We start from the raw sequence: 23,955 nt of genomic DNA on the forward strand, positions 1-23,955 counted from the left end.
AACTTATTATTAATAACAGGGAAGATACAAGCAATCCTTTTATTAACACTTACTGCGTAACATGTCATTGTAGGCATTGTCAGCAATGGAGTAGATGTGAGGTGGAGCCTCCGAGCGGCGTTTGCCTTTGTAGGCAGCCACTACAGGGGCAGTGTAGACGGGGAGCCATTTATATGGGTTCACGGTCACACAGAAGAGCCCAGAGTACGTCTGCCATGAGGAGATGACAAGATTAACACCAGGTACTGTATCAAGTCACAATAAATGTCTTGGTTTTGTATGGATAAAGAGATGAAGGGTTAATAATAAGTCCTAGAGTATTTACATATTTCTTGCAGTGATATTAATATATTTCAAATCTTAAAATGAAAGATTTGTGTACAGGGTCATTGTGTTGTACATTTTATTTTTACTTTTACTTTGGGCGATGAACGATGGCGCAAATACCAGTAAATTGATGACCACAAATCTTAGTACTGTAAATCATGTTGTGTAATGTCCTTAAATACCCCTCTCATAAATTATCTGTCTGAAAGGAAAACTCTAACAAATGCATATGTATGTCAGCTGCAGGAATAACTGCTCCCATGCCTTTTCATCGCCAGTTTTTCACTGCACGTCTTTAGTCAATTCTGAACATATAAATAAAAATAAATATACAAGTACACAAATCTTTACATCAATAATGGTTATTTTATGAGTTGTTTGTAAAACTAGTGCTTAATATTATATTTATGACACAGACTCCCAAATAGAATTTAAAAATAAAAGAAACCTTTTTTTCTGAAATCAAATTGAAGACCCAATGTCATAAAAACTGTTCTGCAATATGGACATTTTGCATGAATTTGTACAATTTGGAGTTTATTAAAGAATGATTGTCCACCCTTGAACTTAACCTTAAGCACACCATACAAAATTCAGTTTACATGCTCTTCAGGAACCCTTAACCTCCCTGATATGAATTAATGAAATACTTTGATAGTGGCACTTATAAAGGACATGCCTCTGGGGAATTCACTTGTATTTGTCCCTTGGCAAAGGCAAGTGTTAAATTCATTGCTGTGACCGTAAAGTTCTATGAATAGTGCTGTCCCTCTATGTTTAATACTCCGGTCAGGTTATTTGTAGCATCAAAGATTAGTGAGAAAGGGCAGATCATTTTTTTTATATTTGAGCTGTGTGATGTGATGGTACCAACATAAATCATCCAACTGCTGTATCGCCTCCGCAGATTGAAGAGCACCGACGCTTCGTTCAGGTGTGTGAGCATGGCCATGTCCTCTATCATGTCAAACTTCGGCGGGTTCATCTGTTGAATGTCATCTTCCTTGACAGTTAAGCACTACAGGATTGAGAGGCAATAAGTACAATTAGCGGATAAGTAAAAGGTCAGAACAAAGTTGAATAGCATGAAACCGAAAAAAAAACTACTTAAAGAGATTTAGAGAGAGAGGTTTAGAAAGAAACTTCACCCAAAAATTAGCAGTATGTCATCATTCACTCACCCTCCACAGCATGTTTAAAACCTGTAAGAGTTTCTTTTTTCTGATGAACTCAAATGAATATGGTGTGAAAAACACAAGGAACCGAACTGTTTTGGTCACCATTGACTGAAAGTACTTTTTCCCTATGGAAGTCAATGTGGATGGTTAATCAGCTTTTTGGTTTCCAACATTTTCTATAGGGTAATATCTTATTTTCTTGCTCAACAGAAGTTGAAACAAATCAAATTTACAAAAAGGCTACTTGTTGCATTGCTTCTTAGAATGTTTAATTGTGTTTGGTAGATCAGCCATTAAGTTAAATAATTTTTATACTTTTAAATGACCGCTAAACCGAAGGCCTACCTACTCATGTCAACTGACAGTGTTACTTCACGTCTATCCACCATCTTTTATCTACACTTTAAATTAACAACCTAATCTGTCAAGTTAAAATGGCTCCTATTAGCTACTACTACTCTTAATGACAATTGGCATCTCAAAACAGTAGGCCTATTGTAAATATAAAACATTTGATAATTGCCAATTATTAGTAAATGGGTGAAATTAAAACAAGTTGTAAATAAAATGGAATACACATTGCATGGCTTTCTGAAGTATTTAAAAATTGCTATATTTATAAATTACTTGATTTGAACAGGATGACTGTAGCTCTTTTCAACATAGTAGCACTAACTTCACTTCACGTCTTTTGTATCCCTTCGCCGTCTTTTTTTACATTCTTTAAATAGCCTAATGTCGCCATCCGCCGGCTCTAAGAAGTTATTACACACGCCTATCCCAAATGATAAGTACTTACAGAATTCACGTTGGTAAATATAAAATCTTTGAAAAAATGTCTAGAAGTAAGGAGAAAGTGAATTTAAAGCTGAAAAACAAATGAAATGACGAAAAACTTAAAATAGACAGAGGACAACTGACGTAGCATAAATATGGGAACGTTACGCTAATTAACTAGGTTAACGTTAGTCGCTAGTTTATAATTGCATCAAAAGTAGCCTAACGTCATAGCCATTATTGTTGTAGATTTAAAGGCAATGTCGTTAGCTATCTAAGTAAAGAGCTTACTTGATGTTCGTCTTTTATATGTATAGATGATCTTACTTTACGAATAATTTACACTTAAAATAATTTTCATGTTGGCTAAGTTGACTATGTATTCGTTAAACGTTAGCGGAATAGTGTCGCATACAGCTAGCATATGTTATTCATAAAATAAATCTGCATCATTACAATTTAAGTATATTGGTTTTAGTTACATTTGAGATCTCATCACTGAGCAAGAAGGAGTAGCTTATCATAATAATAGGAAGAAAATGTTATTTACTGTACCCACATCTTTTAATCTTGTAATTTAATAAATCGTACTTATTTGACCGTTTTTAGCTACATGATAAATAGTCTTAAGCCTTACCTTTCCATCCTTCGTTTCAACTTCGACTCTGTCACCATCAATCTGCTTGATTTCCACCTCAATATACGCGTCCTTGTCATCTGGTATCCAAGCGCGTTTCTTTCCTGCGCACAAGGGAGGCTGTCAGAGAGCGATATCCAAAGGCTGACAAAGTTTCTCATTGGTTGGTTTGTTTGTAATAAATCCAGTAATTCAATTCCAATTTTATTTCAGTGTTTACGTTAACAAGTTATAACACAGAATTACGAACTGCCTTTAAAAGCCGGCGCGTAAAGAAATGACAATTAGCTATTTTGAAGAGAAACTAAAGTGCTTGTATCCGCTGTAAAACATTTGTTGAAGACGCTTGAAATGTTTCTCAAGTACCATCAAACGCCACAGTTTGCGCAGCCAGCAGCTCCAGGTCGGATTTGCGCAGAAACGGAGCAGCTTCTCCAAACTCCTTCATATCCAACATTCGCGACATGATGATAAATCCACCGCTGCTTTACGCACTGAAGACTGAAAACTTGCCTGACGCCTTAAAAGTATAGACAAATTGTTTTGTTTAAACTTTTAAACTTAAAATTAAAAATACTTTTATGTTGACAAAATTAACAAGTCAGACAAGTAAACAAACACAACGAGTTAACTTAAATTCAATGTATATTCCAGTAGGTCTATACATTTATATAACAAAACTAATTACATTATTAGATTTTTAACCTAAATAGTTTTAATGGCATTTATGATTCCTGTTATTATTGCAGTATATAAAAAATAAATGATCAATTTAGTGTTAAGTGTCTAGTTAATTTGGTAGCTGACCTTAACAGGGACTGAATGGCTGGAGTGGCTAACCTCCTTTTATCATCTCCTCCAAGGTCATGGTCAGAGAAATTATCGTGTGTCGCCTCCTCCAATGCCTATTGGTGCTCACCATGTGCCCAAACTGACACAAAAGGGCAAGCCATATTTTCATCTTTACCCAAACCCAAGCTTAGTTATTTTTATAGCAGCATTATATTGAAAAGGATGCATGAATATGATTCGAAACTGCTTGCCATTTTCAACTTTATTAAACTTGCATGGGGAAATTGGAAATTATAATATGGTACAGTGCAAAATATAGATGAAACTTAAATACAAGTATATTTTTATTTAATTTATTTTAGTTATTCACACTTCAGAACAGGGTAATTATTATTAGCTTAAAACCATATATCTAAAGTCAATTTTAGTTTTTGATCAGAAGATTTGTTAAATGAAAATAAATTCCATAATAAATAAACCCATTAAACCTGTTTTACTTTAGCTTTTGCTAAGAAAATGCATCTCATTTTCAGCTTTTCTTTAAAACTAATTGAAAACAGCAATAAGACCATTTTTTCATGTTTATGGCTTTTATTTTCATTCTCATTTTCAAGTAACCTACAGTAACTAAAACAAAATCCAAAAAATGTTTTCTTTTTCTTTTAGTATTCATCATAGTTTACTTGATAGTTTTCAGGGAAATACCTTTTTATTTTTATTTAGTTCACTAAAAAAACCTAAAAAGAAATTAAAAACAACAATAACAGGAATGCAGCAATATAAAACATACATATTAATTATGCTATTAGTCAAATTTGCATCAAATGTATTAATATTATCATGAATATTAATATTTTTAAAGATGTGTTGATACTGTTGTTGTATTAACTTCATGTTTTTTTGCTTTTACAAGTTTCATTCTCACTTTAAAAAGCTTTTTGTAATATGAAATAAATTAATCATGTAAAGTTTTTTTTTATTTACTTTAGCACACTGTAAAAATTTTATGATCTATTAGTCCTGACAACATATGTTTTACTAAACTAATTCAAGCATGTTCTAACTTAACTTTATAAGTTATGCAAGCTTTTTAAATTCCGTTTAACATCATATAAATTCAATGGACTCATATAAGGTTAATTTGATTCAGCTTAAAAATTTAAGGCAACCAGGATTTTTTAGTGTAGTTATGAGGGAAATCACTCTTTAAAATTTATGTCTTTGATTTTTTTTAATTTTTTTTATTCAGTTTGCATCAAACTTCAAAACTGGGGAACTACAGTTAAAGCTAAAACCATGAAACTTGAAGAAATGTTGTTAATTTAGTAAAAAATGAAATTAACTGCAAAACAATTCAATGCATAAAACCTATTTTACTTTAGCCTGCTGTCAATTAGATAATTGTGATTTTGATTTAGTGTACTGTAAAATGTAAATGCTAAACTAAAATAAAAACTAAAGTACCAAAAAGTTGCATTTGTATTGCATATTAGAATAAATGTAATGTGCATTAACACCTTAATGTTTTTAAGGCAATAATAATTATTAATCAATATATTTGTTAAATCTTAATTATTATTATCATTTATTTTTGTTTAATAACATGTTTTTTGTTTGTTTTTCTCAGAGTTTTATTTTGTCTTCAACATCGACAGTCATCTGAGCAGCGGCGGTGGTCTCTGAAACTCCCCCATGGTCCCGGCCTGGATAAAGGTTACAGATCCACTCAGCGGCAACAAGCAACACCCTTTCCACCGGCTCTTTAACATCTCCTCAATAACTCGTCAACTATTCTCTCCTCAACATACAGGACAAGTATTAGGTGAACATAATGGCCATGTGTTCGCTCTTCTCTCTTACTCTAATTGCTTGTTTGCGGAATCCTTTGTTGTAAACGCCAGCACAGCCAGTCATTGTGCGTGTGTGTGCGTGTGTGTGCACGTGTGTGCGTGTGTGTGCGTGTGTGTGTGTGTGTGTGTGTGTGTGTGTGTGTGTGTGTGTGTGTGTGGCCGCAGTAAATGCAACCCTAGACCAAATTGCTAAAGGGTCCCTTGTGCTCGACATGATATGGGACGCTAAAAATACATGCCAATATAAGCCATGATGCACTGGCCCTAATGATAATAGCAGTATAATTGAGATGGATGTTGTTTCCTGCATAGATACTTTCCTTCATGGATACCGGTGCAGTTTTCTGATTGAGTGAGTGAGTGAGTGACAATTCAAATTGATAATTTGTCTTTATGTGATATGACAGTTATAATTATTTTATATAATTCTATAAGTTATTATTTATATTTACATTGAGTCACTTAGCAGATGTTATAATTAACCTAAACTAAAGCTGATAACATCATTTCTGAAACATAATGATAACAGGAGAAAAAAATAAAAAAGCTATGGAAATATTTCTTTTATATTTTTTATTCTTTTATATTTATTTTGGTTTATACTAAAATGTAAACTTAATAAAATGAAACACTAAAAACAAAAAAGTAAAACAATAAAATTAACTTCTCTTGCTATTTATGTTTTCTTGAAAAAATGTATTTAAAAGTATGCATGCACTACTTATGCAAGTATTTATTTAAATTAAAAGTTAAGACAATAAAAATATTTTTATATATAAAATATAAATAGGCAGCACGGTGGCGAAGTGGATAGCACAATCACCTCACAGCAAGAAGGTTGCTGGTTCGAGCCCTGGCTTGGTCAGTTGGCATTTCTGTGTGGAGTTTGCATGTTCTCCCCGTGTTGGCGTGGGTTTCCTCCGGGTGCTCCGGTTTCCCCCACAAGTCTAAAAACATGTGGTATATGTGAATTGAATAAGCTAAATCTTCCATAGTGTATGTGTGTGAATGAATGTGTATGGATGTTTCCCAGTGATGGGTTGCAGCTGGAAGGGCATCCGCTGTGTAAAACAAATGATGGATAAGTAGGTGGTTCATTCCACTGTGGCGACCCCAGATTAATAAAGGCACTAAGCCCAAAGATGTTTAACAGAGCAAGGAAATTTTCACAGTCTTTCCGATAATATTTTTTCTTCTGGAAAAAAGTCTTATTTGTTTTATTTTGGCTAGAATAAAAGCAGTTTTTTATTTTTTTGAAAATCTTTTTTTAGGTACAAATTATTTTAAGCTATAATTGTTTTTTGGTTGTCTAGAAAACAAACTTTCGCTATACAATAACTGGCCTAATTACCCTAACCTGCTAGTTGACCTAATTAACCTAGTAAAGCCTTTAAATGTCACTTTAAGCTAAATACTAGTGTCTTGAAAAAATCTAGTCAAATATTATTTACTGTCATCATGGCAAAGAAAAAACTAATCAGTTATTAGAATTGACTTATAAAAAGTTTATTTGTTTAGAAATGTGTTTAAAAAAATCTTCTCTCCGTTAAACAGAAATTGAGGAAAAAATAAACAGGCTAATAATTCAGGGGTCATTTAGTTGAACTAAAACAAAGGTAAAAATACCATCATTAGTAAATACTATATAGCTATAACTAAACTAAAGCTAATATAAATGACAATAACAAAATTTCTACTACAAAAAATTACAAAACAAAACTAATGGAACTATTTATTAACAATATACAAAAATGACTCAAAACTGATTATTTTCAAAATGTCAAAAAAATGTATATAGATAATTAAAAATGTAAAAATATAATTATACTTTTATTTATAATTATTTGCAGTTATATATGAATTGTTTGTACACATATTATGTTCATGTAGAAATATTTATATACATTTATAAATATATGTATTTGTATTGTGCATTTGATTGCAAATAAACCTCATTTTAAAACAAATATCTTACAGTTAACTAAAACTAAATCCACAAAAATAAAGTTAACAAAAATAGTTAATGTTTTGTTTTTCTATCAAAAACATTACCTCAAAAAAGAAAAAAACATATTCATCTTATTTTACTTGATAGTTTTTAGTTGAATTATTTTTTTTAAATACTTTGCTAATGGGTCCCTTGTGCTTGACATGATATGGGACACTAAAATGTTTTTATTTCTGAAAAACACAATTTACTGTGATTAAATGAATCAGGCAGTTTGTTTAATCATTATGTGACTCCTAAACATGTTCTTACAGTACTGACAACATGTGCTTTCAGATCTACTCATATATAATAATTAATTCACACATCCAGCCCACTTCGCTCCCAACACACAATTTTGATATTCAAAACGGCAGGTGTGGCGCAGAACTTTCCAGACAAAGTGTTAAAATAACAGGCCTAAATTGAGCTTATTATGCAGGCAGTAATTGAGCGCCTCTTTTTACATAGCGGCCCCAGCGGATCTGACCTTGAGCTCAGTGTCCTTGTATGTGGAAAAGGGGTAAAGAGCAAAAGGGGAGGAGGAGGCTCATAGTGTCCTGATATAGACAAGAATACGCCATCCGCGCCTCATGCCAAAGACTGGCATTCCTGGCAGACCAACAGCAACAGACCAGGCCTATTGTTTGAGAACGAAGTCAGTGGGTAGATTTTACCGGCCGCTGTGAAACCTGTTGCTGCTGTAAATCCAGTGGTATTGTGGTGGAATAAGTACCAATTATTGTTGTCGATATAGCTGCTGCTATCTGTTGGCGAACCGTGAAGTGTTACGTTGACGACTGAAGGTTTGTTGCGCTTGGGTCAGATAGAGTGAGCCAGTTGAGAGCTATTCTGGGACGCTTCATGAGTGTGGCAGCTGGGTTATGTACAGCCTCACTTGCTAGTCGTGTTAAAAAAAAACGTTAACAGACTGATAAAACGTGAGGGATAATTAAATTTGATGATGATTTTATATTTATTTATTTTATTTTTTATTATGCACTGGTTAAAAGTTCGTAATGCAATGATTTGTTAATATGTTTGGAAAAAATCTTCTTTGTTTGTCTACACTGGAAAAATGATGTTATGAAAAAACCTTTACAACGTATTTTTCTGTGATACTTAAAAAAAAAAAAATGAAAAGGTTTTGACTTAATTTTTTTTAAGTTTTTCGATTGGTACTTGATGTTTTAAGTCAGTTTAACTGATATAAATTGAAATGACTTGTAAAGTTAATTTGATTCAACTTCCTAGCAGACACATGATGTCAATATGATGTCAGATTGACGATGTACCCCAACGTCTTCGAATATTTCAATTTGTTTGGAAATGAAAACGTCAGACGTCAGAACCCAACGTCAATGTCCAACGTCGGACATACGTTGCATTTTGGTTACTTTCCAACACAACCTAAAAACAACCAAATATCAACGTCTAATGATGTTACAGCTTGAGGTTGTGTTTACTAATTTGACGTCTATCAGACCTTGGATTTTGGTTGCCATACCTGATGTATAAATGTCAGTATTTGACATCAATATGGCGTTGGTTTAAGATGTCGGCTTGATGTTTGATTTTCCTCACTTTCCAACACAACCTAAAATTAACCAAATATCAACATCATTTTACGTCTTCATTGGACAATATTAACCTCTCATGACGTTGTGTAGTTGGGTCTGCTGGGTTCATTTAAGACAGCAACTACTTTTTACAGCATAAGATGCATGTGTTTGATCAAATATACAGTAGAAACTATATGAATATACTTTACATGTATTTCATTTCTATTATTCAAATAAGGATTTTCAGCATCATCAATCAAGTGTCAATTGATTCTTCAGAAGTTATTCTCATAGTTGTAGTGCTCAATGATACATTAATGGTACTCAATCATTAATAAAGGCTCTTATTATTAACATTGCTGAAATGGATACATTTTTTAATTTACATCAGCAGACTTTGATTTGACTATTTTAGAACTAATTGTAAAATTGTTGATTTTAAAATTATATTTTGTTTATTTATTTTTAAAATAGCAGTGGTGAATTATAACAAAAAAAACAAACAGTTATAACAATATATGTGGGTGCCACAGTGGCTCAGTGGGTCCACCATCAGTTCCTCAGATGCTCCGGTTTCGCCCACAAGTTCCAAGACATGCGCAATAGGTAAATTGGGTTAGCTAAATTGTCCGTATGTGTGTATGTCTTGGTCCTTCAGGTTGGTGGTTGGGCTAAACCATCTCGTAAAAATGAGATGTTATGAAAAAATCAACATGATGCGGGTAAATATCAACTTCGATATAAATGGCCCTGGGAGTAAGAAGAACATATTTCCCATTTTCATTAGTTTAAAATTAAAACCAAAAGCAATAAAACTAAAATATTTTGGTATCAATTTTGTTACAGTAAAATAAATATTTACTAAAAAAATCTTTTAAAACTTACAATTTTTAATTAAATAATATTTTCTAATTATTTTTTTTTAATTAATTTAATGTAGCATTTGGTGAACAAAAAATACTTCTTCCAAAAACTAAACAAGTAACATTTCCAAAATGTGTTGTAGAATATACCACATATATTAAGACCAGAATAACGGTGAAACAGCCACAGTAAATCAAGCTGGAAACCATTTTAAATGAGCCAGACTTTGGACCATGTGTATGTTTATCAGTTGTTGCGAAACAGTAGAGTTAAGTCAGATCATCCCGATTGAAACAGGGATTCCTGGAATCAAAGTTGCAATTGCAGTTGGGTCACAGTTGTTTTAGATCATCGTGCACCAAATGCCAGCAGGCTTAGACACCGAAGCAGAGAGAGTCTGAAATTTACACACACACCCACACATACACACTAACTCTTTAGGGAGACAGTCTGCAACGCATACATGCCTAATTTGTCATGTAAGACCTGATAATTTATATAAACGCCCAGCCCTGCAAGTGGTAATAGGAAAAATAGTAAAGTATCTTAGTGTTTCAATAAAATAGCCCCATCGACGGCCTTTACAGGAGAATCCAGTTCAACACCTTGGATGTCTGATAATCGCTGTGATCGTCTGCAAAAGCTTTCAGCAACTGCACTGTCTCTGTCATAGGCCATCAATCCGTCCGTGGAGAGACGGAAAAGCATATTGAGGAGACACCAGTTAATACCGCAGCTCTTTGATAATCTCATTCAATACTCTGAGCAGGGCCAACACAAACAGACAACACAAGTATAAGTCAATTAGTCTGTTAGCAAGTTCGGAATTGAGAGACTGTCCTGCTGCCCCTGCGGCTTCACACAAAAGACTGTCTTTCACTGGTTAAGTCGTGGCCTTTGGCCCCAGTTTGAGATACCGGCGTCTTTAGCTGGGTTTTCTATTTATGCTGGTTTATCTCAGTGCCACGTGGCTTTATCTAAACCAATGCAGACAAGCCGTCGCACTTTGGGATCTCACCGCAATCCCTGCTTGATTCCAGTAATGCATTAATCGTCCCCAGATTTCACTTCTTTATACTGATGTGGTGACGCTCTTCGGTGTGGAAGAATTATCTTCTGTGCCTGTTGGTGATGTTTGTATTGTGCATGGTTGAGGTCATGGAGGTCTTTTAGAGAGGGATAATGGTCATTTGTTTTAGTAGTCAAGGATGACTTCTTTTGTTAATGTCTCATTAGAATTTTTGTCTGATGAAAATATGACCCAAAAGTAAAAATGCAGCTACATTCAATGCAGACCATTTCACTTTATACTTTAAAACAATATACTGTTTAAATTATGTTACTGTGCTAAAACTAGTGTTATTCCACTAATATGTATATATACAGTTGAAGTCAAAATTATTATCCCTTCCGGTGAAATGTTTTTTTTTTTATTTCTTAAATGGTGTTTAACAGAGCAATTAATCTTTCACAGTATTTCCTATAATAATTTTTTTCTTCTGGAAAAAGTCATATTTGATTTATTTTGGCTAGAATAAAAGCAGGTTTTAATTTTTTAAGAACCAATACTATTAGCCCTCTCAATATATATATTTTTCGATTGTCTACCGAACAAACCATCACTGTACAATGATTTGCCTAATTACCCTGACTTAGTTAACCTAATTAACATAGTTAAGCCTTTAAATTGCACTTTAAGTTGAATACTAGTAGGCTATCTTGAAAAATATCTAGAAAATATTATGTACTGTCATCATGGGAAATAATTTTTAAAATCAGTCATTAGAAATGAGTTATTTAAACTATTGTGTTCAGAAATTATTGGCACGGTGGCTCAGTGGCTAGCAGTGTCGCCTCACAGCAAGGTCTCTGGATCGATTCCTGGCTGGACCAGTTGTCATTTCTTTGTGCATTTTCTTGCATGTGATTAAGCTGAAGGAAAAAGAATGAAAGAAAGTGTTGAATTTTTTGTACATGTATTAGGAGTTTAATAATATATTTACAGTTTTCATAAAAAAAGATTTGTCATTTTACTATTTTTAAAAACATTTTCTGGTATGATTCAATTTGTTTGCGAACATTAAATGGATAGTTCATCCAAAAATAAAAATGCCATTTGCATAGCACTTTTCACAATTAATATATTTTCAGAGCATAATAATTAGTTCTAATAAATGATTATAAAATGTTGTAATTCAAAATATAAAGGCTGAAAACCAAAACTAATCATCAGAAATGAATACTAACACAATCAAGAAATTCAATTCTTCATCAGATTATTAATCAATTTGGTTATTATTATTATTCTTCATTCATTCATTTTCCTTTGGCTTAGTCCCTTTATTAATAATGGGTCGCCACAGCGGAATGAACCACCAACTTATCCAGCATATGTTTTACACAGTTGATGCTCCTCTAGCTGCTGCCCAGTACTGCCCAGCCATTTTAGCATACTAATTTCACTTATATCGCATGTATTTGGACTGTGGGGGAAACTGGAGCACCCGGACGAAACCCAGGCGCTTTGGTTTCCCTCACAGTCCAAAGACATGCAGTATAGGTGAAATTAGTAAGCTAAAATGGCTGTGTGAATGTGAGTGTGTATGGGTGTTTCCCAATACTGGGTTGCAGCTAGAAGAGCATCCACTATGAAAAACATATGCTGAATAAGTTGGCGGTTCATTCCGCTGTGGCGACTATGATGAATAAAGGGACTAAGCCAAAGGAAAATGAACAGGGGTGCCAGCTACCAGCATTCTTCAAAATATCTTCTTTTGTGTTCAGCAGAAGAAAGAAACTCAAACAGGATTTGAACAAGTGGAGGTTTGAGTAAGTGATGACATGATTTTCATTTTTGGGTGAACTACATCTTTAATGGTTAGGGATTTTTGTTTATTAGATAAAGAACTTGAATAATGACGTTTGATTTTACGGAGATTTTTGTAAATTTTAGTGAGTGTCTCCTAAATCATGATAAAAATGTATAATGGTCATTGTGTTTTGTTTAGATTTTTTTTTAACTAAACAACTCAAACAAATAAAGGCCCCGTCATGTTCATAAAGTGAAAACCACTCCATACTTCATTGTCTTGTTAAGAAATTTTAGCCCTATTCACTTGCCAGATCAGTTGTTGCTCTGATAACTTGCTAATATGAAGATCAGTGTGACGTCTGTAGGAACATACCTCAGGCTACCTGAAGACAGCAGATGAGTGATCTGCAAACGCATGTTCATTGTCCACCTCGAGGTGTTTAGTATCCGAGCGCTGTGATTCTGATGCCAGGGGCCACAGTTGATCTTGAAGATGGTGTGGAATTCATGGGGGTTTGCCCACCGTTTACTCTGCCTGCAAGGCGTCCCGGGGGAGCCTGGCACCTGTCCCGCATGGAGCAACTGCTTAAACGCAGACACAGATGGCTCCCAGCATGCCTTTCTCAAAGACTAAACAGCAGCATCTCAACTGTGGAGACCCGAGAACGTGTTCAGGGCAAGCGAATTCGCAGTACTGTTTACTTAAAGTTTTGTGAGTTTCTTTTTTTTGTTGAACACAAAAGAAGATATTTTAGAGATTACTCAGAAATCACTGACAACATTAATTATAGAAGTCAATGGTTTCACAATGTCTTTTAAAACATCTTCCTTTGTGTTCAGCACAAGAAAGAAAGTCTGCAAACCCGAGGGAGACTTCACACTTGAAACAATAGCAAACTCTATATTCAAATGTTTTAAGCATTAAAATTCAAATGTAAATGCATTACATTGATTAAAAGTGCCAGTTATGATATTATAATTTTTTTTTAAATATATTAATATAAACAATATAGCGTTTGTACAATTTTTAAAAATAAATTCTGCTCTTCTGGTCTCTCTAAAAAATATGTTGTGGTGATTTTAAGCATCAAATTAGAAAAATTGTAGTACAGAATGGCTGATAAAAATTTAGCTTTGCCCTCACAGAATTTTTTTTAAAATAATAATTTAGATTCATAATAACTTTTTAACAAAAAAATGAACTCTTCTGCCAGGGCATGATCTTTTTAAACCGTTTATAAAATTTGTTTTACAGTGTGCTGCATCATCATTATACAATTGGATACAAGGAAAAAAAATTTACATTTTAAAGTTTTTACACCAAAAACCTGAATGTTCAAGCAACATATTAAGCCCCTGTCAGATCTGCATTAATACAAAAAATTATAATACATTATTATTATTACATTATCTATACAAGAGTGAACAATATTTTTCAAAATTATTAACAATAATTATCTGTTAATAAATACATAAATATATCATAAAAGATGTTTGCAGCACTTTATAACCCTAGAAATCAAGTGGTGCAGTTGCTTTAGACATTCTTTATACATTCATTCATTTTCCTTTGGCTTAGTTCCTTATTTATCAGGGGTCGCCACAGCAGAATGAACCGCCAACTATTCCAGCCTATGTTTTATGTAGCGGATGCCCTTTTAGGCACAACTCAGTACTGAAAAACACCCATACACTCACGCGTTCAGATACATACTCATAATGTGGACAGAGGGGTAAACTGGAGCACCTGGAGGAAACCCCCGCGAACACGGGCAGAACATGCAAACTCCACACAGAAATGCCACCTGATTCAGCCGGGACTCACCAGCGACCTTGCTGTGAGGTGACAGTGCGAACTACTGAGCCAACGTGCTACCTTGCTTTAGACATCTTGGCAGAAAAATATGGCAAAAGTACTTTGACACATGTAAAAGCAGCCCTCAGGGGGTTGGTTTCAGTCTACAGCGAGAGAAAAGGCATTGCTTACACTTGTGACATTGTGGGGTGTTGGTGTGAACCCCAAAGCATGTTGAGAAGAGCTGTTTCTTGGCAGAGTCTCAGGCACTCGAGAAGTCTTAAGAGACCCTTAGTGAAATAGCTGTTCATTTTGCACTTAATGTTAATGAACTGACAGTTTAGACCATGCTTGAGATGCTGTACACTTATAGTGATGCCCAGCTGTAATTACAAGCCATTGTTAGAAAATATAGTTTTGATGAAGTGCAATACTGTTATGTAACTTGTGCTTTTTAGTGCTGATTCTGCTCTCAAGTTCAGGGCATTGATTTTTCAGTCTCAGAAGATGGCTTTAAAAAACAACCACATATTAGTTTAAATTAATCAGAGATTATATTTAACAAAAAAAAAAAAAACATTTTGATAATGTTTAAATAAATGTCTCTGTCACAGCTAAAACATTGCATTTTCATCACCTAAATAAAAAAAGGTTTGACATTATTATTATTATTATTATTATTATTAATAATATTAATAATAATAATAATAATAGTAATAGTAATAATAATAATAATAATAATAATAATTACAAAGTCAATGTTTTATTATTTTCTACAAAGTTGTTATCTGTTATCTGTTTGACTAAAAATGCTTTGACATTAATTTAGGATAACAATGCTCTCTCTATCCATTCAAAATTAGATTATTAATTTATTATTATAAATTATAAAACTAAATTGTGAAAATTGGATGATAATGGAAACATATTAATGAATGCCAAAACAGGTTTATCAGTTTAATCTGAAATAATGCGCTCCTTTAAAACTTATTTGAGTCCTGTTTTGTAGTAGTGAAGTGAGGTGCGTTTGGCGCTATCTACAGGACTAATCCAGCCAATACAATCCGATTTAATTACTTCACAGTCGATGACAGTGTAAATGCAGGTGTTGCTGTAAAAATGTGTTGTTAAGTGTGCTAAAATGTGATTTTGTTTACTCTAAAACTAAATTTGGCTAAACACAAAGCTGCCACGTCGACTTGGCACGCATGCTGAGGTACGTTATTTTGTTATTTCCGGAAGAACATGTAATAGTGTCTTTATGAGTAAATAACAATACTAAATCTGTGTTTGAATAGGAAAAGATGCTTATAGAAAGCCGCACTACTAACCTAAACTACATCAGTCAGTTTTCTGTGATGTAATTACTTTTAACTAGAACCTAAAGTTCGTTGACGAACTTTGATGTTGGCTTGAGAAAGCCAACGTGACTGCGCCGGGGACTCAAAGGCAGTTGGCAGGAAGCACAGCGGTTGAGAAGTGGTTGCTAGGCGGTTGCTAAGGTGTAGCTAAGGCATTCCTAGGTAGTTGCTAGGGTGTTCTGAGTGGTTTCTAGGCTGTTGCTAGGGTCCACTGGACTGTTAATCGGAAGGCCTCATTTACATTTTTGATCAAATCGAGAGAGAGAGAGGACTGATTTGTTCAGGTTGTTTAATGCAGATCACTATAGTATAGTTAGTATTTATAGTATATATTATAATCTGAACAAAATTACATTATAATAAATATCATATGAAGAAAAATATTAAATTAAAACACTAATGAAACAACAGCACATACATTTAGTTAATTTGTCTATTATTTAATCAGTCTTATCAGTTTTGCAGTTAAAAAGAGTACAGTCAATTTACAGTAATTTGCAGCGTTATATATATAGTTATAGTTATATAGTTATATATACAGTTTACAGGAAGAAAATCGCATTAAATACAACATTAGACCATCTTCATCACGTGGTTAATTCTGACCAATGACGTTGTTCCACCCCACTGGCCACTAACACAATGTTATAATCGTAATATTTAGTTGTCATCACCTGGGTGATTTAATTTTTTTTGGTACAGCATAGGCCAAAAGCTTGGCTTTCATTGTCATTATCACAAGTGATAAAAATAATCCTTATAACACTAACCATAAATATGTGTGTGTGTGTGTGTGTGTATGTATATATATATATATATATATATATATATATATATATATATATATATATATATATATATATACATATATATATATATATATATATATATATATATATATATATATATATACATATATATATATATATATATATATATATATATATATATATATATATATATATATATGTGTGTGTGTGTGTATATATATATATATATATATATATATATATATATATATATATATATATATATATATATATATATATATATATATATATATATTTCCCAAATTATGTTTAACAGAGCAAGGAAATTTTCACTGTATGTCTGATAATATTTTTTCTTCTTGAGAAAGTCTTATTTGTTTTATTTCGGCTAGAATAAAAGCAGTTATTAATTATTTAAAAACTATTTTTGGGACACAATTATTTGCCCCTTTAAGCAATTTTTTTTTTTGATAGTCTACAGAACAAACCATCGTTATACAATAACTTGCCTAATTACCCTAACCTGCCTAGTTCACCTTATTAACCTAGTTAAGCCTTTAAATGTCACTTTAAGCTGTATAGAAGTGTCTTAAAAAATATCAGGTCAAACATTATTTAATGTCATCATGGCAAAGATAAAATAAATCAGTAATTAGATATAGGTTTTTAAAACTATTATGCCTAGAAATGTGCTAAAACAATCTTCCCTCCATTAAACAGAAATTTGGGAAAAAATAAACAGGGGAGCTAATAATTCTGACATCAACTGTATGTATATATATATATATATATATATATATATATATATATATATATATATATATATATATATATATATATATATATATATATATATATATATATACACACACTTTATTTTCACTGTTTGTAAATAATTGTTGTTAACATTTTTGCTTTAAAACATTATAATACTGTTTTTGCACAATAAATAAAATGTGATTTAAAAAGTGCAAACATTGTCTTTGTTAGAATTTACACGTGATTACAACGGTATAAAGACGTTCAGGTCCGACCGGACCGAATGGAAAGAAATTGTAGGTTTTGAAGATGGATTATTAGTTTTGTGGCAAGGACATAGCTGTTTTTAGAGGGTTAAAATACAGATTAAAAATAAAGTTAGAATGATTTTATATTAAATGTGTTTATTGTATAATATACGTGAATGTTCCTTGGCTTTCATTTTCATTATCACAAGTAGAGGAGAAGGCTTTTTCACGGCACAGAATATTCTGTTTTGAAAGAAATATCTGAAGTAAAGTTATTTTTCTGCCAACATCAGAGGCATGCATTTTAAAACTCACAGGGTAGCAGACAGAAATGCATGCGGGTCGATTCCGACGCGGAAGATTCTTCATCCAGATCAGCACGGATATCCCCGCCTCTTAAAGGGCCATTACTAAATTACAAAGGGCTCAAAAATAGTCTTCTGGCGCCATCTCGTGGACACTCTGACACGCTTTGAGTCTGAATTTTACAAATTTAATATAAAAAAAATATTTATAGGAAAACTGTTATTTATAATTACACCAAATAAATATGACAATTATCAGTAATTTCAAACACATCTTTTGGCCAAATTTGAGGATTGTATACTTTTTTATATGCCCCAAATACTCGATACAATTTTTTAATAAAAATTTTTTTAATTCAAAAACTACAAATCTTATCGGCATGAGGACATACAGCAACCATCTCCTGAGCAAAAGACAGCTTTTGACCAAATTTGGGGCTTGTAGCATCTAAGCCCTGGGAGGAGAAGCGATTGCTTTTTTTTGGTCAGAAGCCGGAATAATAATAATAATAATAAGAATAAGTTTAAGTAGCATTACAGTATGTTGGCTTTCTCAAGCCAACATAATTAAAGCCAATTAACTGGAATAACAAACAAGACTTTTATCATTTTGCCTGTATTTTGTTGTAATCGGCCACTAGATGGCCTCATATGCTACTTAAATGGGACAGAAAGTAAAACATTGTTCAGACTGAAAGTTAACGTTACCTTTCATATAACAAGGGTTAATACACCAGGTTTTTTATTTATTCTGTATTAATTTGTCATTGTGTTATATATATATTTCTATGACATTAATCCTGCTAAGTTATGACGTCAAGGCAAAACAAAAGTAAGTTTAAGTTACTCTTTATTGTGTTTGTTTGTGTGTTAGAGATCGGCTCTGCATTCCCATAATGTTTGGAGGTGCATTTCTCTACCTCATATGGAATTTGTTCTTGAACATTCCCCTCCTCACATCCAGGCATGATGGCTAAGTGTGTTTATACATAACCATTTGGCTTCCAAATCTAATAAACCTCTATATTTAGAGCTTTACTGCTTTCTGTTTTCATTCCATTCTCCCACTAATTCAAAATGTCTCAATCTCATGTTGCGTTCAGATGAACCACGATCTAAGCTAAATCTGCTAACAAAATTAGCTCTGACCACAACACTGCTTTGTTCAATATTTTTTGCCATTATCACGTGAATATCTGTTTTTCTTTTCAGGCATTCTTTCAGTGGATGTCATCTGGACAGGAAAGGGTTATCTGACAGGAAGTGGAAGTCCTCCTGCCGCCCCATCCTGTGGCTGAAGGCCTGTGAGCCAGGAACCCCAGCACCCCCCACCTCTCTCTCTCCTCTCCTGTTCCTCCGCAGGGCACGGCTGCCCGCTTGTGTTTTGGTAATCTTCATCCACCCTGACCTGCTGGCCTGCTCCTGGCGCCAGCAGTCTCAGAGCCCCCAGCACCCCTGATTCCCCTGGCTAATTCAGTCCAGCTGTTGCAAGGTGCCTCTGCCACCCCCACCCGTCACTGCACTTGCCATATCCCTCACAAACGCTAATGTGCTGCCTTTGCGGAAAACACAGAGCGCTTTTCATGCTCTTGTGAGAGGCAGGTATAAGAGGGACCTCGCAGCAGTTATTTGGTGGGTAAAAGAAGTTTGTTCAAGCAGGCTGAGGGGTTTCAGTGCTGCTTTGGCCCAAATTTAGATTAACGTACCACGACAAATCAGCGTGTGCTTTTTACTTGCATTCCATGAGGCTTTCTCTGCCAGTAAAACACACTTAAAAATAGGTTTAAATAGTGTGTACATAGTCTTATGTTTCTTAAAAACATAAAAGTTCAAGTCTAGATAAAACAAATGTTTATTGTTTAATTTACTATGTTTAGGATTATTTATAAATATATTTATCTAAGACATTCTCTGGCTTTGAAAATCTGGCTTTCCCTGGCTATTTCTTATTTTTTTTTTGGATTTTATTAGGCTTTTAATATTAATGTTAAAAAGCATCATTTGTCTTGAATTTTAGTGAAAACTTTAGGTATACCTAAAAACAAAACTACTATTTATAAATCAGATGTTTTAAAGTATGTAATTTAATTTTTTTAATGTTTTGAACATTCCATCTAATTGGTTTTGTTTATTTTTTTATTATTATTATTTTTTGTATCATTCAATCCAGGACAAAACTGTGCATATTTTATGCAACACAGGCTCAGTCAGAAAACATAGCCCAATATACATTTCTGGAGATCGTGAATTATGTAGCCAGAAGTACGTATGGCTGCATTTTATCTTTAAAACAAACACTACAGGGTGGTATGACGCCGTTCCTTTTTTTGCTTACCAGCTGACTGCTTACCTTCATATACACGGCTTTCCCGCTGTTACCAGTTTGTCCGGTAGCTCAACATGTATATTGGTGGCCTTGGGAGGCAGAGCAAAGTTGACTTTGACAACAGGGTTCGAGTCAGGTGAAGAATGGTTCTAAAAAATCAGGTAAAACAAAAACACAAGCTAAAAAAATAAAATAAACGAATAAATAACAGGGTGAGAAAGTGGTAAAATCTGAAAACATGGTAAAAATCAGTCAAGGGCTTTTCTTTTTTCTGGATTGCTTTTAAAAACACTGTGGTTGAGTTTTGGTAAGTGGTAAGGTGGAGGGAACGGTCGGTTGGTCAGTCAGTTTGTAAGTCAGTCAGTCGACAGCGGCCTCTGGTGGATTTACGTGAGAACAGCAGGCGCGAATGACACTCGGGAGACAAATTTAAGATCTGAAAAAAGTGTACACAGCGGCCTCTGGTGGATTTGTGAAAACAAAAACTGCAAAAAACAAAGCTCCTGGGAAGTGTTTTGCTCTATCCAGAAATGTATATAGAGGTACGTAATCAGAATGAGCCTGGGTTGGTTTTAGGGTATTCCATTAAACAATTCTTGGCCAAAAATGGCACATAAAGATACTAATTTCCTTGCAAAATTAAGCATCCTTAAAATAAGAAAAGTGTTTATTTTAGATAAAATATATTTCTTTTTATATTATATTATGATTCATTTTATCTGCATTCAAAAAATTACATTTGTTCTTTGTTCAAACTAATTTAAATTGAGCTGATTAACACAATTTTTTTTTAAGTTTTTTTTGTGGGGGGAACATAAAAATTTAAGTGTTCTCCCTAAAAAACTTCAAGAATTGTGTTGTTTCATATGTAATAAGTTAGCCTAATTTATTCATGTTGTCCCAACACTTATCAATTGTATGGGACACAGCATTTTTTACAGTGTGTCTATTTTTGTTTGCATTTATTTATGCATTTTCCTTCCTGGAAATTATTAGATTTATGTTTTTTATGTCAAACCTGCACATGTATTCCATCTATTTCTATTAGATTTTTCTCTTTAATATAAGTAATTTATGTGGTTTGCATGTTGATCTCATACCTACAAATATAAGGAGTTCACGAAAACACAGAAATTCCCCTAAATTAGTTTCATTTCCAGCAGAAACGTCTCAACAGCCGCTCTCACATTAGCTTGACTGCGAACAGACCCTCAGTTGACAGCCTTGTCCATATTGAAATCACATGCAGACCATGAGCTCTCTGAATGAGCAGATGATAGAGAGGCCTCTGTTTCCTCCACCGTGGAGGAATGCACTTCTCTATCTCTTCTGCTTCTCTGTGAATGCACTTGCTTCGTTTGGCGCCTGTTTATATGACAGACATATAATTGTGTGCTTTGTTTAGATGTTTGTTTCAAAAAAACAACCCATGTTTTAGTGGCTTTTGCCACCTTGCTTGTTTTTGCCAAACTCTCGTAAATGGGAATAGCCCATAGAGACATGCAGCTTTTGATGTACATACCACACCCAGAGAGAGAGAGAAAGGGAAAAGAGGGAGAGTAGGTGAATTCATGTGTAATGTTGGCTGAAATGGAGGTCAGGTTGCTTTGGGATTTCCTCCCTCGGCCCTCTGATGTTCTCCTCATCCCTCGATTCTGCCCTTCCGCTCTTTGGGATTAACAACACTGTTGTCATTGTGCTCATAAAAAATGCATCTCATCAGGATCAGAATCAGTAAATTCTGTAAACATACATAGTAGTGGCTGTTTCAATTTGTAGTTACAGTGTAAAAAAGGCTAGCTTCCACACAATTCCTTCATGTTGTCCACAAATCGTTTAAGTTAACTTGATTAATTTCACCAAATTTAATTTGAGCATAAAACAATAATGCTGTCCCCAAAATAAAATTATGAATTGTGTCATTTCAACTTATTTTAAATAAATAGTTAAAAAAGTCATTGTTCTAATGTAGTCCACCATAAAGGTATGATTAACGTCAGTCTGTTTATTTAAAAGCAAGTACGTCTTCCACTATAGATATGCATGCATGTTTATAAATAAAAAATTAGGTCAAGAAGAAAAAATGTCTTCATGTTACTTTATCTTATTTTAAGTTAATCATTGTCCAACTAGATTTTAAGTTAAACTTAAGAATAACTTAAAAATGTATTAGCCATTTTGACTGATGTAAGTTGAGTTTGACTAGAAGGCAGCAAGAATTTGAGCAGATAATTTTGCCAAACAAAGCAACAACACAAAGGCTTTATTGATGAGTCATAATACTTAAAATAGTAGTAATATGGCGTTAAAAACATAAAAAATATGGTTTGTTTTGACACATTACTGCTGCCAGAACTTGCAATAAAGAACAAACTCATATAAAGCTTAAACCCTAATGATTTTCTCTTAGAAACAAATCAAACACATACCAAAACATTTCACCATGTGCCTAGTTCTACTTTATTAAATCCATACACATCTGTTCAAATCCAGAGATGTTTAATAAGCATCTCTTAGAAAATGGACAAGGCAACAAAGATACTAAATGTGTGAGATGCCAGAACAGTGCTGTGGTTGCCAGTGGTTTAATTAATCATTGCCATTATGTTAGTAACAAATGTTAAATCTTTTTAAATATGAATCTGTTCATGTTGTCCTATCGCAGATCAATTAAGTTGACTCAGCGGTTTTTTTTTTCTTCAATTTTAAGTTGATTGAACATAAAACAATTAAGTTGCCCCCCTAAAACCTTCAATAATTGTATTGGATTCTATACAATCAAACAAAAATCATACACAAACCAAAAATAAGTCAGGTAAAGATAGTAAAACTTTAACAAAGCAAACTACGAAACAAAAAAAGAATGTTATAAACAGCATAATATTTATTTAAAATGTAATGTTTTGAAAATATATAGAGAGTCAAGATTTGACTTTATATTTACTTTTTTTGTGAAGCTTTCAACCGTGTATTTATGTGATTATTATTCAGCTCCTGCTACCCAAGAAAATGCATGTGAAATTGACTTGCAAACATCATAATTGTAACCAAAATCTTTACACACATTCCATAACATCTCAGCCGGCATGTTTATTACCCTACAGGACAAACTGTCACAAGAATTTCAAAATAATATGATAAGTTAAACAGTATTTCTCACTTCTCAAACTGACCCGCAGTATCATGTTAGGGTTGAAATAACGGATTCCTTTGAACTATTTGCCATCTTTTCAGTATTTTGCAAGTTCAATGATCAAGAAAGAACAATTTTACAAGGTTTTAAAAATGTTTTTACAGCAAAACACGAGAATTGAAGCAAATAATGTCATAACTTTTGAGAACAGCGATCACGAAATCAGTGGTTTTAGGCCACAAAAATGTTCCTGCAAAATCATGGACTCTCAAAACCCTCAGACTCTCTTTAACAAAGTACATGCACCAACATAATTGAATTAAAACAAATGAAGGACTATTTAGACAAGTGGCATTGCACAAAAGTTCACGTAGGTGTCAGCCAGCTTCATTTAATGCATCTTTCTAGGCAAACATGTGTGTTTGTTTTGTAAAGGGCCATTTAGAGGCTCATTCAAGCTTTCTGCTGAAGA

At 33.5% G+C, this 23,955-nt stretch overlaps 1 protein-coding gene and 1 long non-coding RNA gene across 4 annotated transcripts in view; one reads left to right on the plus strand and one right to left on the minus strand.

Moving 5' to 3' along the window:
• myh7ba (myosin, heavy chain 7B, cardiac muscle, beta a) overlaps positions 1 to 3,469 on the minus strand; it is a 33,214-nt gene extending 29,745 nt beyond the window's left edge. Inside the window, 4 exon segments of one of the 2 annotated variants that reach the window (NM_001324479.1) lie at positions 54 to 210; positions 1,202 to 1,345; positions 2,920 to 3,023; positions 3,286 to 3,429. In NM_001324479.1, the coding sequence (NP_001311408.1) occupies positions 54 to 210; positions 1,202 to 1,345; positions 2,920 to 3,023; positions 3,286 to 3,385 (505 nt within the window). In that variant the 5' untranslated portion in view covers positions 3,386 to 3,429. 2 annotated transcript variants of the gene reach the window in all.
• Positions 72 to 22,566, plus strand: LOC141376610 (uncharacterized). 2 transcript variants are annotated; one of them, XR_015502645.1, is made up of 3 exons: positions 72 to 242; positions 5,339 to 5,533; positions 19,237 to 22,566. It is a non-coding gene; the product is annotated as an uncharacterized LOC141376610 (long non-coding RNA). The 2 variants fall into 2 exon arrangements; XR_015502646.1 differs by lacking the exon at positions 72 to 242 and adding an exon at positions 3,783 to 3,863.
• The last annotated feature ends 1,389 nt before the right edge of the window (positions 22,567 to 23,955 follow it).

Source organism: Danio rerio, chromosome 11, assembly GCF_052040795.2.
Source record: "Danio rerio strain M-AB ecotype USA chromosome 11, GRCz13ab, whole genome shotgun sequence".
Taxonomy (NCBI): Eukaryota; Metazoa; Chordata; class Actinopteri; order Cypriniformes; family Danionidae; genus Danio; species Danio rerio.